The sequence below is a fragment of the Melospiza georgiana genome, chromosome 18 (assembly GCF_028018845.1).
Source record: "Melospiza georgiana isolate bMelGeo1 chromosome 18, bMelGeo1.pri, whole genome shotgun sequence".
Classification (NCBI taxonomy): Eukaryota; Metazoa; Chordata; class Aves; order Passeriformes; family Passerellidae; genus Melospiza; species Melospiza georgiana.
The window spans coordinates 14,167,594-14,182,925 of record NC_080447.1 but is presented as its reverse complement, the minus strand read 5'-3'; the positions used below and the strand labels follow the sequence as shown (position 1 = coordinate 14,182,925).

Here is a 15,332-nt window from a genome sequence, read left to right as displayed (position 1 = left end):
ATGACATCCTGAGCTGCATTGGGGTGCTGTCAGCAGGCCACAGGAGGTCAAAGAGGCTCCTATGAGGCCACCCCTCGAGGGCTGTGTCCAGTGCAGAGCAGTGATATCGACTCTCCTCAGTCCTTTCCCAGTTGGCACTACTGATCACAAATTATTTGCAAGTGCCCCTGCACGATGGCAGGGACTTCCCACAGTTCCTTTGGCTCCTGACTGAATCCCATGGCAATCCAAGGATCTTATACTCTCTGGCCAGTATCCTCCTCAGCCTCACTCCTTAATTCACCTGGGTCTTTCTCCTCCTCAAGCTCCAGCCTTGCCCAGACACTGTAGCAGGCACAGGATAAGGATAAACCTGTCACCCAGACTCCTGTGTATGTGTGCACCCCAAGTGCAGGTGTTCAGACCTGCCTGTACAAAGTGCTTCTTCACTGGAGCACATGGGCACTGCCACACACAGGTACAGCAGCACCTACATGCAAAGCCACATACACACAGCTGCACAAACAGGCACACACATCCCCAGCTACACACACAGCTGCACACACAGACCAGTACACACACAGAGATGCACATGAAGCACACACAGCCCATGTGTAAATACACACATGGCCAGACACAACAACACACACAAACACACTCACACGCTCACACACAACTGCCCGAGGGTGTGTGTGCTCACCAACAATGCAAACACTCTGCAGCAGACCACAAATATATCTGGCACAAGCTGACAGAACGGCTTCAGTGGTGAAAAGTCATATACACAGTAATGCAGCAGGGCAGGCATTCATTTGCAGGGGCAGATGTGCATGAGCAAGGACAGATGTGCACTTGCAAGGACAGGTGTGCAGGGGCGGGTGTTTGTGCACAAGAACAGGTGTGCACACACAGGGACAGGTGTGCAGGGGCAGGTGTTCGAACAGGTGTGCACACGCAGGGACGGGTGTGCAAGGACAGGTGTTCGTGCACAAGAACAGGTGTGCACACGCAGGGACGGGTGTGCAAGGACAGGTGTTCATGCACGAGAACAGGTGTGCACACGCAGAGACGGGTGTGCAAGGACAGGTGTTCGTGCACAAGAACAGGTGTGCACACGCAGAGACGGGTGTGCAAGGACAGGTGTTCGTGCACGAGAACAGGTGTGCACACGCAGGGACGGGTGTGCAGGGGCAGGTGTTCGTGCACGAGAACAGGTGTGCACACGCAGGGACGGGTGTGCAGGGGCAGGTGTTCGTGCACGAGAACAGGTGTGCACACGCAGGGACGGGTGTGCAGGGGCAGGTGTTCGTGCACGAGAACAGGTGTGCACACGCAGGGACGGGTGTGCAGGGGCAGGTGTTCGTGCACGAGAACAGGTGTGCACACGCAGGGACGGGTGTGCAGGGGCGGGCACACGCAGGAAAGGCTTCCGAGCGGCGCACGGGGTGAGGCACGGGCCGTCACGTGAGCAGGGCGGGGCGGCAGGTGCGCGAGGGGCGGAGCCGCTCCTGCGCCTTTGAGGCGCCGCGCAGGTGGCGGGCGTGACGTCACTGTGCGGCTACGTCACGAGGCGGGGCCGAAAGGTGCGCGGGGCCGGGTCGAGGCCGGGCCGGGGCCGCTCCGGTCTCCTCCTGCCGATGGACCCGGCCCGGCGCGGCAGCGCCGACCGGGGCTCGGCCTCCGGCGCGGGGTCTCGACCCGGCCCCCCGCGCGGCCCTGGGAGCGCGGTTCGACTCCCGCCCGACGCTGGGGTTTCGGCGGCGCCTTTCCTCGGCGGCGGCGTCCCGGGCGGCCGTAGGAGCTCCCGACCGGACGGGCACGGCTTCGGGAACGGCTGCCCGCGGCGCGCAGGAACCGAGGAGCGGCCTCAGGCCCATACCCCGCCTGAGGGTCTCCCGCTGCCGACCCTGCTGTCCCCCGGCCCGGGCGGCCCCCCATCCCCGGCAGCTCCCGGCCGGGTCACCTTCCCCGCGCCAGCCCCGCCGGAGCGGCGGGAGATGCTGCCCAAAGCGGAGTCCAGCGACCACATCGCGGCCTGGGCGGGCCCCGCCGTGCCCCGCGCCCCCACGCTGCCCAAGGCCGTCTCCAGCGAGTTCCTTGCCGGCGGGTGGGCGGGCCTGAGCCCCCGAGCGGAGCCGGGAGAGCTGCCCGTCGTCTCCCGGCCCCTCGGTCGTCTCGGCCCCAGCGACGTCTGCGATCTGCTGCCAGACTGCCCGGGACGAGCCCCCGAGGACGGCGCGTTCCGGTGAGTGGGGCCGCGGGACGCTCGCGGGGACGGGGCTCGCAGTGCCGTGGGAGCAGCACCCGCTGTGCCCCTTCTGCCCGCTGTGGCGGATTCAGCAGGATGGGGTGCGGGGCTGCAGGCAAGCTCCCGGCGGGGTAGCGTGTCTGGCGCGCACTGTTCGTGCGGGATGTCGTGACAGAGACACCGACTGTGGAGTGAGTGCTACCTGCCCCCGCTGTCCCCGAGCACCAGGGCTAGCGTGGCGCTGCTGTCCTTCCCTATTGAATCGTCTCCCCAGTGACTGAGGCTCCTGTCACTACCAAAAGAGCCTGCGGGCCCTTTGCTGGTGCCCGTTGAGCAAGGGCATTAATGTGTTGTGACGGATGTCGCTTTGCGTTGGTGAAGGACACCGCTGCGGGGTTGCAGCACTGCTGTCACATGCGCTGCCCTGGCCTTTGTGGCTGGCAGGGGCTGGGAACTGAGATCCGGGTCCTTTCCCCAGGAGCCTGAGCCTTCCTGGGGAAGCGGGGGGGTTTCCAGAGACATTCTGTCTCGCAGTCTGCCTGTGTCCACTAGTGGTGATGAAGACGAGGGCTCTTTGTGTTGGTTTCTAGAATTTCAGGTGCAGATCATGGGGGATCTTGGAGGGAAGGATCTGTCTCTCTCATACAGGAATTAAGGACCTTGTATATATGCCATGACTAAGCTTCAGCCCTGGCTACTTCTGTTGCCAGCAAAAAGCTTCTTTGGTGGATCTGGGGGCTGAACAGGGTTACAAGGAACCCGTCCGAGCCTTCATGTTAGCCTGTTCTTCCTTTGTCCTCCCAAGCATCACAGTGGTCACCTGGAACGTAGGTACAGCCATGCCCCCAAATGATGTGACATCCCTGCTGCACCTCAACACGGGCGAGACAAACGATGTGGACATGATCGCCATTGGGTAAGAAGATGAGGTGCAGCTCCTCCTTTTCCTTCCCCTTCCCCCTCTGGCGAATTCCCTTTTCAAGGAATCCCCAAAGCCCTGGGGGACAAGGAATGGAAGAGCTGCAGCCCCAGCCTCCCTTGGGGCATGGGGAGCAGGGAGGGGTGTGCATCACAAATGATAGCATGTCAGAAAAAATGATGGAGAATCAGCTCCTGGTAAGATGGGAGTGCTGAGAGGAAGTGAAACCCTTGAGTACTGATTAGACTTGAACACTCATCAAGCCTGAGGTTGGCTATGCTGGACCAAGTTAGCCCCGCTCTTGCTGTGAGTTGTGGCAGTCCTTGGGTCAGGTCTGTCAAGGCATTTGACTCACCTTGCCAAGTCCTCTGGGAGCATTCTCCTCCTCTGTGCTTTTGCATGTGGTATGCAGGCATCAAGGGCATAGATCTGTTCTCCTGAGGCTGGATTGGCTCCATGCCCCTGGTACACAGATCTGCTGACAGGGCAGTAGCACAGCACTGTGCTGAGGCTGGTGAAGTGAGGGTGGCTGTCCCTTGAGGACTGCAGTGGTGTATGAATTCCTACTAAGGCCAGGGATGTGCTGTCTTTGCACAGGGTGCAGGAAGCAGCCTCTGCCTATAGGTATGAGGTCTTAAAGCTGGATCTGCCTCCAGGACTGCCCCTGAGCTCCCAGCTGCAGGGGCAGAGTGATGTAAAGGCTGACACTGCTGGAGCTATGTTGGAGCCAGCTCATTGTGTTGGAGCCAGCCTCTCAGTCCCCTCAGCCTTACAGGCCAGTGGAATGGGTCTGTGTGGGTGGCAGAGGTCAACCTGAGCTGGATGGATGGGGTGAGGGGTGTAGCTGATAGTTAGGGACCTGCTGGGACCATGTTCTGGCCAGGGCAGAGTGTCCTGCTACTGCTCACTTCCTGGCATCTCTGCCTAGCTGTGTCCTTCCTCTGACTTGTGTCTTTGTGCTCTAAGCGCTCGATTTTTTTAGGCAAGACATTTCCTGATTGTGCTGTTCTCTGTGGACATTTTTCCTTCTCTTCAATTAATTGCTCAGCTAGGAGGAGCACTATTAGCTTTCTGGTTGCTGCTGCTCTGAGCTATGCAGCTCAAATACATCTGGACACCTTGTGCTGTTGGGACATGACTTCTCTGTAAAGAATGAAAGGCCCCATAAGCCCCTCCTGCACACCGAGATGGGCTTTAGGCTTCTGCTCAACCCTGTGCAGCTTAACTGCTTCTGCTTTAGAAAGGACCAAAGCCTCCTGGATTCAGGGCCACTTGTGCCTCCTGCCACCACATGGCCCAGAATCACTGGAGCAAGGACGTGGCTGGTTTGCACTCCAAAATCAGTGTCTTCCCTTGAACTGCCCTTCCCACCCTGTCCTGCTGCCCAGCATTGTGCTTTGGCACCTCTCCCAAGTTCTCACTAACTGGGACACAGTTGGTTTCCTGGTGTGGCTGAAGGATCTGTACATTTCCTCTCAGGCTGCAGGAGGTAAACTCAAAGATAAACAAACGCTTGAAGGATGCCCTCTTCACAGATCAGTGGAGTGAACTCTTCATGGATGTACTAAGCCCCTTCCACTTCATCCTGGTAAGGAGTCCTGAAGGAGCTGGCTGCTGGTGTTCTCTCTGCCTGCCAGGCAGGTGGGACACAGGAATAGAAAGCTGGGAGAGAGGTGCAGGGGGAGAGCTGGCTGGAGGGACAGCCTACAACCATCCAGGCTGCAGGGACTGCTGCTGCATCTCACCCAGCAAGTTGTTTGGCTTGTGCCACCCAGCTGCCTTTCCTGTGCTTATGCTTCCCCTCTGGTGCTTTGGGGTGGCTTTACGTTGCCCCTTGCATTGAACCAGGGTGAGGAGGTAAATGTGGGAACTGGCTGGTGCTGCTGGCAACAGCCTGCAAGACTCAGGGCAGGTTCAGCTCCCCCAGACAGGCTCAGTTCCCCAAGACATTTGCCTCAGAACATATGTAAGCCCAGCATCACTGAGATTCAGCTTTGGCAGTCAGTGCTCAGGAGGGTATGCACAGATCTCTGAACCAAATGTGCTGTTAGTCACCTGTAGGATGGAGGGGCACACAAAGGGTGGAGGTACTGCCTCATGGCCTGGAGTGAGGGGAGTTGTCCCCTTGTCCCCAGGCTACCATCCTATTCCAGCCCTTGCTCCAATTCCAGGTCAGCACAGTGAGGATGCAAGGTGTGATCCTGCTGGTGTTTGCCAAGTACTACCACCTGCCCTTCCTTCAGGACATCCAGACAGACTGCACCAGGACAGGGCTGGGGGGATACTGGGTGAGTATGGCCCTGGGGGGAGATTGCAAGGGGCTGGCTTCCCAAGGAGTCATGGGATCCTCTTGGTGCAGGGCAACAAGGGTGGGGTCAGTGTTCGTCTCTCCATCTTCGGCCACATGGTCTGCTTCCTGAACTGCCACCTGCCAGCACACCTGGAAAAGGCGGAGCAGCGCAAGGAGGACTTTGCCACCATACTGCACATGCAGCAGTTTGAGGGGCCCGTGGCCAACGGCATCCTGGACCATGAGTGCGTACCCCACCACTTTGCTTCCCAGTCTGGGCTCTAGTGCCAGTCCCAGTCCTTGACCACCTCCATGTAGGGTGTGGGGTCTCCCCTGCATCCCAGCACAGCTTGGAGATTAGGTCTTGCCTGCAGAGCTGGCCTAGCATGGACTCAGCTTGGTGGGGTAGGTGTTTATAGAGGGGTCTTGGTCTCACCACATTCAGGGCTGATACAATTCCTGCCTTACTAGCACTCTTGGGGTTTGGGACCAGTCAGAGGGCCTAGCTCTGTCCCTGTGTCCTGGCTTTGTGATCTGAATCCAACGGGTGCCTCATGTGGAAACTTCCACCCTTGGTTTCAGTTTGGGGAAGTCTGGCCCATTTGGCTAATGGTACTTGGTCCTACCTACAGAATCCTGGCAGCTGGCCAGGCTGCTGGCTGAGCAGTGACTTGTGCCAGTGTTCCCAAGAGCACCTGTGCTGTGGGCTAAGGCTGCCCCCAGGCTGGGGACATCTTACCCCTGCTGTCCCTGGCTCTGGTAGCCTCAGCCCTTTCAGCCCGTTGCCCTTGCTGCCATCCACAGCCTCGTGTTCTGGTTTGGGGACCTCAATTTCCGCATTGAGAGCCTGGACATCTGTTTTGTGAAGTATGCCATTGACAGCAATGTCCTGAGCCAGCTTTGGGAGAAGGATCAGGTGAGGGATGGGTGTGCTGCCAGCCTACACTGGAACCCTAGCAGTGATCGACTCTCCCCAAAACTGCCCATGTGGCTGTTGGTCAGGGCATGTCCTCTTGCAACCCGTAGGACACAAAGAGCCCTGGCTCTCATGTCTCTGGGGGAGGAAGGGACAGCAGAATCCCAGGTCAGTCTGGATGGAGCTGGGCACACTTCCCTCATGAATGTGTGAAGGAGAGCTGAGGCATTGAGTCTACAGGCTAGCTGCTGGCATAGACAAACCCTGAGAGCTGTGGGAGCTGGCAGGAATGGGACTGGGATTTCACAGTGTGCGAGGGTGGGGAGATTATGTCAGGATTTGTGGAGGGGTCTGGCTATGGGGGTTGCTGTGCTCCTTGATGTGCTCTCTTCCCCACAGCTGAACATTGCCAAAAGTACGTGGCCTGTTCTCAGAGGCTTCCAGGAGGGACCCCTGAACTTCCCACCCACTTTCAAGTTTGATGTGGGCACCAACAAGTATGACAGCAGGTAGGAGAGCAGGGCATGAGGTGGGGCTGAGAGATGCAGGAGCTCTGGGGCTCAGAGCCAGTGTAGGTGCTGGTGTGGGTGGGTGGGGAGAGCAGCCGTGCTGGGGTGGGCACAGGCTGGACTGTGATGTGACGGCAGTGCTGCTGCCAGCACAGGTCTGTCCCAGCAGCTGTGCTGAGTGCCAGGGTGAGCCACATCCTCTGCCCACATGTGCCATAGTGCCAGGGGGAGGCAGTTTGCATCAGAGCCCGCTGCCCCTGCCAGGCAAGAGATGCTCTTCTGTGCCCTGCAGTGCCAAGAAGCGAAAACCTGCCTGGACTGACCGCATCCTGTGGAAGATAAAACCTCCCAGCAAGGGGTTGGGCACAGGTGGGCACCGGCCCAGCCAGGGTGTGCTGTCAGTGAGCCAGCTGTGCTACTGCAGTCACATGGAATACACCATCAGCGACCACAAGCCAGTAGCTGCCATCTTTGCCGTGCAGGTGAGCACTGTCCAGGGCTGCTGGGAACACAGGCAGGAGCTGCAGGGGTGGAATGTCCAGCCTTGTGTGGGGAGCTTACTCCGGTTTGGCGAGCTCAGCTACCTTGCCTTTTACTGGGGGCTGCTGTGGGTATGTGCATGGGGTCCCTGGGCAGCAGAGGCAGCTGTTTGCCATGCCCTTTCTCTGGCAGTTTGCTTCCAAGGTGGACAAGCCCCTGGTTGAGATTTATGTGGCTGATGAGTGGAGCAGGCCTGAGCAAGCAGTTGTCAGGTACAAGATGGCTGTTGGCTTCCACCGGAGCTCCTGGGACTGGATAGGACTCTACCGGGTAGGGGCTTGGGGGCTGCTGGGGCTGGAGGGAGTGGGGAGCACTGCACAGCACTGTGGGGTCCCTTCTGAGTTACCCCCCACTGGTGAACATGGTGAGGGCATGGAGCTGTGCCCTCCCTTCCCCTGGCATCATGATGTGGTCCTGCTTCAGGAGGCTCTGGTCCAGCAGTTCCTCCTTCCCCTGCTCTGTGGGCCCCACAGCACCCCAGGGCACACCTGCAGGGGAGTGCAAGGCGGCTTTGGGTCACCCTCTGTGAGCAGAGCCAGCTGAGCAACAGGAGACTGAAGAGTGACTGTGCTGAGTGGGGCTCACATTGTCCCACTCACTTGTATTGTCCCATGTATTGTGCACAGGTGGGGTTTCGGCACCCTAAAGACTACGTGTCCTATGTCTGGGCCAGGAGTGATGATGGGGAGCGCTGTCTGGAGAAGCAGCTGTGTGCACAGGTGAGCTGGGGCCAGCCCTGCTGTCTTGCTGGCACTTCTGCCCCACACTAGAGGGATAATCACCCCTTTGTGCCCCTGGATGGGGGAGGCAGGCACCTTGTTATTGCTTTTTGCTGAGTATGGGGCAGGCTCATGGTATTGGCAGCAGAGATTTGTGCTTTTGGCTGGGGTTGGAGGTAGCGGGGGGGGGGCACCCTTGTGCCAATCCTGGTGGCCATCAGGTGTCTCTGGGCTGCAGGTGATGTTCTCTGAGGAAGCACTGCCCAAGGGGAATGGAGAGTACATCCTTGGATACTACAGCAACACCTCCAGTAGCATCGCTGGTGTGACTGAGCCCTTCCAGGTGAGCACAGCCAAGAGGTGAGGGGGGATGGATAGGGCAGAGGGGGGTGTCTCTGGATGGGGGAGGCCAGCTGCTGTGGTACCCAACAGTCCCCTGTGAGGGTCAGCTAGCAGTGCTGATGCAGGGGTGCAGATTTCCCTACCCAGGTCAGAGGAGGGCAGCAGCTCTACAGACAGCTCAGGCAGCAGCTCAGAAGAGGATGACAGTACACTTGTCCTCCTGGCTCCCAAATCCCGTAGTCCCAGCCCGGGCAAGATGAAACGTCACCGGAGCCGAAGCCCCAGCCTGGCCAAGTTCCAGGGCCTCATCCTGCGGCCATCAAGCCGGGACAGGGGTACAAGCCGCAGTCCCTCACCCCAGAGCCGTTGCAGCGTCCCCAGGAATATCCCCACCATCCATCTGCCCCATGAAGAGCTGGGGCACCATGAAGTTAAAAGCAAGGAGCTGGGACAGGCAGCTGAGAGCCCAGACAGCAGCTCATTCTACCAGACTGTGCAGGAGCAAAGTGGCCTCCGGCGTGTCTCTGCTGATGGCTCCCTGAGCAGGGCTGACCCCCGGAACCTGGGCCTGCTGCCTGCACTGCGCCTGGAGATGATTGACCAGGCCCTGAGCCGGCGGCAGGAGAGCGCAGACCAGGGCTATTATCCCTGCCGGAGAATGAGCACCACCAGCCCCCCAGGCTGTGGCCCCTCCCCAAAGGAGGGGCACAGCCCCCAGGAACTGGACAGACATAGCTGTGCCATGGGCCGCTGATGCAGTGGCTCCCTTCCTCCTCCCCATAGCGCGCTTGCTGTGTGCTTTCCTCTGCCACTTCCCTGCTGAGACACTCCCTCCCTTATTTATTGCAGTGACTCCTCACCCCTGTTGTGTGCCTGGCAGGTAGAGGCCCCCTCCTTGCTGCCCCCCACAGCCCAAGCTCCTGCCCTGGGCTGTGAGGTGACCACACAGGGGAGGGTGGGCAAAGTTGGTTTAATGTGGTTTGGGGAACCTCTCACGAACTTCCAAGTGCAGGACTCTTGTCCCATGGGAGGAGTGCTGGCCTTACACCTCAGGTGGCACAAAAGGCCAGGGCAGGGCTCTGGCAAGAATGGTGATAGGCACAGAGCAAGGACCACCACAGGGTAGCCTGGAGATCGGAGATCAAAGCTTGCTCCCTCCTTCCCTGCTCTACTACTGTGCCTCAGCCTGAACATAGTGCAAGTGACAAAATAAATGATCCTGCCCACCCCAGCTGCACTGTGCTCACTGCTGGGGGCAGGATCACCCCTGGGGTGGGGGCCACAGTGTCAAGAGGGGACAGCAGGCTCAACTCTTGTACCATATACCATGCTCTGACCACCCACCCTTTATTTTTTCTGCTGCATTCAGGTACTGACCTCAGCCCTCCTACCCTGCAAGAGGGTCAGGATTACACCTCACTGCTCAGGCCCCCCAGTTGAAGGGTCACCAATCTAGGGTTGGGGTGCCCTGCCATCCTCCCTGCCCCAGAGCACACCAGGGAAGGACAATGAGTTTCCTCTTTCCTGAGCCCTCCTATTTCTTTCCCCTTGCTTTTGATACTCATGGATGATAATGATACTCCTTGAGAGGCTTGTCAGTCCCTCTGCCTGCTCTGGCTGTGGTCCCCAGCTCCATGCTGTCATGCCAACAGCCATGCTCAGTGCCATCCTTTGACTTGAGGACCAGACCCCAAGCAGGTCCCAGCTGCTGCACAGCACATTTTCTGCCCCAAGGCAGCGCTGCTTGGGTGTCATCAAAGCACTGTGTGGGGCTAAGCTGGTGTCTGCTCTACAACCAGATGCTGGCACTGCTCACAGAGGGTACCTCCCCTGGCATGTGTCTTCCAGTGTAGATGCTTGGCCTTGGAGCTCACACGCAGAGGGCCCCAGCGTCTTAGAATCTTTTTGAGCTGCTGTGCCGGTACAAGCACAGCCCTGGTCATCATGGTACAGCTGCTGGAAAAGCAAAGCTGTGAGCATCACTCTAACCCTGCAGCACCACCACCCACTGCTCCTGCCCTGCAGCTTAGTAGTGGCACAGCGTAGCAGGGGCCAATGCTTGCGCTACTGGTTTCCTGCCCCACCCAGGCCCTGGCCTCTTCCCCACTTACCTGTGCTGTGACCCCCTGCCTGGGCTGCAGGCAGCAGGCAGTTCTAGCACAAAGCAGTCCATGGTGATGTGGTCAGCCAGGACAGCCACGTCCATGTTGCTGCAGTCCCTTGCCCTGTGGAGGCACCGTGCCAGCCTGCAGGCACAGGAGGGCACATGTCACCAGGTGCTGGCCAGGGCAAGCATCCCACCTCCTCTGATCCCCAACTGTATGCACACAGTGGCCTTTTCCTCCTGGACTCACACCTGCGCGTGCAGTTGCAGTGGAAGAGTGTCCGGCTGTCCGTGTTGTGCAGCTGGTACCTCACCTCATGGGGTGCAATCTGGTGCTCACACTTACGCAGGTGCTTGCTGCACCTGCACCCCCTGCCCGGGCCTGAGGACAGTGGGGAGGTAATGGGCACCCCCAGCACATGACCCCACCAGCCTGAGGCCGTGGGCCACCCCAGCTGCGGTGTGCACGTGCTGCCCACAGTACCAGCTCACCCTGCTGCCTGCGCCCCTTCACAGCTGGTACGGGGGTGACTCCACACTGCGCTGTGGCTGGGCTGGGTCCAAGGCTGCCACACAGAGGATGTGCTGAGATTCCAGCTCCTTGCTCTGGTCCAAGCAAATCCTGTCCTGACACTGTGGATGCTGTTGCACGGCCAGGCTCTAGCCCCCACCGCACTGCTGGGTGCCTGGTTGTGAGCTCAGCCTTGTCCCTGGCCGACACAGGGGTACCTGGGCCCTGTGGCTGCTGGGCTGTCTTAGGTCTCCGTGCCTGGCGGCGCCCAGACTTTGCCCTCAGTTCCTGTCGAAACCGCTTACGCCCTGTTCTAGAGAAATTCCTTCCCTTGCCCGGGGGCTGCACAGTGGGGCTGCCCCTCTCCTCTGCTGGTAGACTGGGGTGGTACTGATTCTGCTGCACCATCCTGGCCAGAGGCACTACTCCATAACGCTCACACCTGGGGACAGCACGTGTTGTGAGGTCCTGCACACCAACCGAGTCAGTGCCCGAGGAGACAGCTGGGCAGGAAACGCTGAGGGCCGGGGCACCCCCGGGAACTCACCCGCCCCACCAGTACCACTGGATGCACTCCTCGCTCTCTTCCAGCACAAAGCACGGCACCTCCAACAGGTTGAAAAATGTGACGCCGATGATGTTGGAAACGGTGTCGTTGATGGCGAGCAGGCACTGCCGGAACCTGGGGGCAGGGACCGGTGAGGAAGGCGGGCCCGCAAGCTCCCCGTTTCCTCACGCCCTGGGCTCACCTGGTGTCGCAATCGCAGTGGGACACGGTGTGCAGGCGATAGTTGCGGATGCCGTAATTGAACTGCAGCGCCGTGATCTGCGCCCAGCACTGGTCATGCTCCCGACAGCACCGGTCGGGGCCGCGGAAGAGCCCTGCGGAGGCGCCGATGAGCCGGAGGGAGACCGGGTGCTCCCGCCGCCTCCCGCCGCTCCGTACCCAGCTCGCTCCAGTTCCCCGCCGAGTTCCCCGCGCCGCACCACAGCGTTCCTGGCAGCGTCCAGCCCCGGCGGCGGCGGCGGCGTTGCGGTCCCGGCGGCACGGGGTCGGTGCAGGCGGCACGACGCCGCCACAGCGCGGACAGGGCCCCGCGCAGCGCAGCCCCGGGCGCGGCAGGCGGGTGTTGCAGGCAGGCGGCACGGAAGGCGCGGGCGAGGCGCGGATCGCGGCGGGCCCAGCAGGCGCGGAGGCGGCCGGGGGCAGCCCAGACGCTCTCGACCAGCGCGGGTCCGGCGGCGGAGCCGGCGCTCAGGAACGCCACGTACCGCGCGCCGCCCGCGCCCACCGCCTCCCGCGCGCACACCGGCCCGCCGAGCCAAGCGCGCGCGCATGCGCACAGTGCCGCGCAGGCCACAACCGCGCGCCCCCACATGCCGAGCGCCACTCCGCCCCCCCACCGCGCCCGGCTTTAACCCCGCGCCCGACTGCGAGCACGTCGCTGATTGGCCCGCGCCGCGCAGGCCCCGCCCCGCCCCGGGCAGAGCGGCGGGACGCAGCCGGGGCCCCCGAGCCTGGCTCCTGATACCGGGCACCGCCCCCGTCCGGCGCAGCCCCCATCCCGGGCACCCCCCATCCCGGGACGCAGCCGGGGCCCCCGACCCTGGCTCCTCACGCCGGGCACCGCCCCGTCCGGCGCAGCCCCCATCCCGGGCTCCCCCCATCCCGGGACGCAGCCGGGGCCCCCGAGCCTGGCTCCTGATACCGGGCACCGCCCCCGTCCGGCGCAGCCCCCATCCCGGGCACCCCCTGCTACACGCAGCCTGCCGCACGCGCTCTCTCCCTGGGCACTCACGGGTGTGCTCTCACGTGCACGAGCCTGGATGCAGGTGTGTGTGCAGATGTGCACAGGTGCCTGCACGCTCACCTTGAGCACACGTGTACACTCGTGTGTGATTGTATGCCCATGTGCCGTGCCTGCCCAACCATGTGTGTGCCCTGCACAGCCTGTAGCCATGTCCCTGCTCAAGTGTCCACTGTGTGCAGTCAGGACACAGAGCACTGTCCTGTCCAGCCCCTGCAGAAGCTGCCCGTGGCCCAGGATCACGCCTGTTTGAGAGCTGAGGATCCCTGAGACGGAGCCACCACAGCCCCCAGGGCAACTCCTCCTGTGACCTGTACTGAGGCGTGACTCTCACAGTACAAAGGTGTTTCTTGATATTCAAAGCAACCTGCCATGTCCTAGTTTGTGCTTATTGCATTTTCTTCCAGTACTGGACATCACTGGGAAGAGACGAACTCTCATCTCCTTGCACCCTCCCTGCCTGTGTATTAGCAGGATCCCTGAAAATTCCTCTGCTCCAGCCTCAGCAGACCCTGCTCCTGCAGCCACTCCACACAGTACAGGTGCTCCAGTCGCTCCACCACCATCACGGCACTTTGCTGGACTCACCCCAGCATGGCTGTGCCTCGCCCAGGTTATCCCAGCTGGAGCAGCACAGCCTCCCCATTGGTGCTCCCTGCCTGCCTTTGCCTCGTGCCATGAGGACACATTCCTGCCTTCTGCTCAGCTGGTGCCCAGCAGGATCCCAAGGATCCCTGCGGAGCTGCTTTCCAGCTGGTGGCACAATTTATGCTGGTACAATATCCCCTTGTGAATCAGGATCTCTCTACCCTGGAAATACCTTGGGAGGGTAGCTGGACTGTGGGGCAGAGCTTATCCCTCCACCTATCCCAGAGCCCCAGTGCCCCAGGGAAGTGTTGTTTAGGGTGGCTAGTGTGTCTGGGAATCCTGCTGCATCACTGCTGCATCCCAAAAGGATGCTGGCCCCGCTGTGGAGAATTGGCCCACTGCAGTCCAGATGCACCTCTCGGCGGGAAGGGAAGGGAAGGGAAGGGAAGGGAAGGGAAGGGAAGGGAAGGGAAGGGAAGGGAAGGGAAGGGAAGGGAAGGGAAGGGAAGGGAAGGGAAGGGAAGGGAAGGGAAGGGAAGGGAAGGGAAGGGAAGGGAAGGGAAGGGAAGGTTCCTCTGGTGTGTTTTTTTCTTCCATGGCTAGTCTGGAGTCATGTCTGTGTCCAGGCTGATGCTCTGCCCTGCTGGGTTTCTGGGGGGGGCAGGGGAGGTGGTCTGTGGATCCCCATGTGCCCTAACCCTAACTAGGAGACACTGGGGCCTGATGGATGGTGCTTGGCAGTGTGGGCTTATCTCACCTTATCAGGATTTCCCTGACAGCAATGCACTGCATAAAGAGCAGAGTCCACCCCATGGCTATGATAGGGCTGCTGTGTGCCACCCATGACATCACCCCACATGTCACATGTCCTGGGAGCTGTGTTCATGAAGCTGGATGAGGGCTGGCAGAACTGGCATGCCAAGGCTGGAGAAGGGCTCTGCTCGGGAGTACCCCAGATGTGGGAGAACCAGCTTTCCACCCATAGGGATCCACAGAGTCCTCCTGCCATGAGCTCTGCCACACTGCGCTGTGTTCCTGTCCCAGTGCCCCCTGTGCATGCTTTGTGACCCCTCATGCCCAGCACCCCGGGGCTGCCCTGTGCCCGGGCTGTGTTGTCAGCCCTGTGGGGCCCCACAGGGAGGGATCCATGGGGCAGCACAGGACAGCCTTGGCTGACAAGTGAATGACTGTGTGAGAGACAGAAAACCCAGTTTGGGTTTGTCTGGAAGATAACAGGGGATAAGGAGGGACGCCTAATGCTCTGGCCTTCAACGCCCAGGCAACTAGTGGCTTACAGGGCTGGCCCTGCAGCAGACCTCCCCACTGTGTAATCATGCAGCTACTGCCCTGCTGCCAGTTCTTGGCACAAGGCTGGTGTCTGGCTGGGCAGTGAGGACATGGGGCTGAGCCCTGGGCTGCCCAGCTCAACAGGCAGCACTGCCAAGCCTGCACCCAGCCCCACTGACGTGGCTCAAGGCTGTAGACAAGGCCAGCGTGCGGCTAAGCTCCCAAGGACTCAGGGCTGAGCCTGCAGCGGGGGAGAACTGAGCTCTGGTGAAGATGCCAGCAGTCATGGTCCATGCAGGGAGGGGGTCCCAGCCTGGGTCAGCAAGAGTGCAGAAATGGGCTGGTGAAGCAATTCTTTCCCCCCTTCTTCTGCACGCTATGTTCCATTTGGGGCTCCCCAGTCCAAGAAAGATCCCATGCTGGAGTGAGGCTAGTAAAGGCTGCTGAGCTGGTCAGGACTGGAGCTAGGCTTACTTGGGCTGAAGAAGAGGAGGAATCAGGCTTCATCTGCCCTGAACGCTGAGTCATGGCTGGACTAATTTCTTCTCCTTTTGCACTCCTCAGGCCAGCAT

General features: G+C 60.5%; 2 protein-coding genes across 3 annotated transcripts; one reads left to right on the top strand and one right to left on the bottom strand.

Moving 5' to 3' along the window:
- The first annotated feature begins 1,616 nt into the window (after nucleotides 1-1,616).
- On the top strand, nucleotides 1,617-9,693 carry INPP5J (inositol polyphosphate-5-phosphatase J). Of its 2 annotated transcripts, none has more exons than XM_058037041.1 (12): nucleotides 1,617-2,224; nucleotides 3,033-3,143; nucleotides 4,626-4,734; nucleotides 5,318-5,434; nucleotides 5,506-5,681; nucleotides 6,241-6,352; nucleotides 6,752-6,861; nucleotides 7,154-7,343; nucleotides 7,534-7,671; nucleotides 8,028-8,120; nucleotides 8,359-8,463; nucleotides 8,596-9,693. In XM_058037041.1, the coding sequence occupies exons 1-12, from the start codon at nucleotides 1,617-1,619 to the stop codon at nucleotides 9,214-9,216; spliced, it is 2,490 nt and encodes an 829-aa protein (XP_057893024.1). In that variant the 3' UTR covers nucleotides 9,217-9,693. The 2 variants fall into 2 exon arrangements, with proteins under 2 accessions (XP_057893024.1, XP_057893025.1); XM_058037042.1 differs by having other exon boundaries at nucleotides 8,703-8,964.
- A 523-nt stretch (nucleotides 9,694-10,216) lies between these two features.
- Nucleotides 10,217-12,456, bottom strand: PLA2G3 (phospholipase A2 group III). Its single transcript, XM_058037263.1, is given in 7 exon segments — nucleotides 10,217-10,415; nucleotides 10,574-10,708; nucleotides 10,819-10,948; nucleotides 11,059-11,519; nucleotides 11,625-11,759; nucleotides 11,827-11,959; nucleotides 12,024-12,456. Coding segments are annotated over 7 exon segments (1,626 nt in total).
- Between the last annotated feature and the right edge of the window lie 2,876 nt (nucleotides 12,457-15,332).

Bases quoted from the DNA above. Each gene is read 5' to 3' on its own strand.
- INPP5J (XM_058037041.1), top strand. From the start codon at position 1,617: ATGGACCCGGCCCGGCGCGGCAGCGCCGACCGGGGCTCGGCCTCCGGC. The intron at 5,682-6,240 runs GTGCGTACCCCA...TGCCATCCACAG, and splicing joins AACGGCATCCTGGACCATGA to CCTCGTGTTCTGGTTTGGGG. The intron at 7,344-7,533 runs GTGAGCACTGTC...TTTCTCTGGCAG, and splicing joins CTGCCATCTTTGCCGTGCAG to TTTGCTTCCAAGGTGGACAA.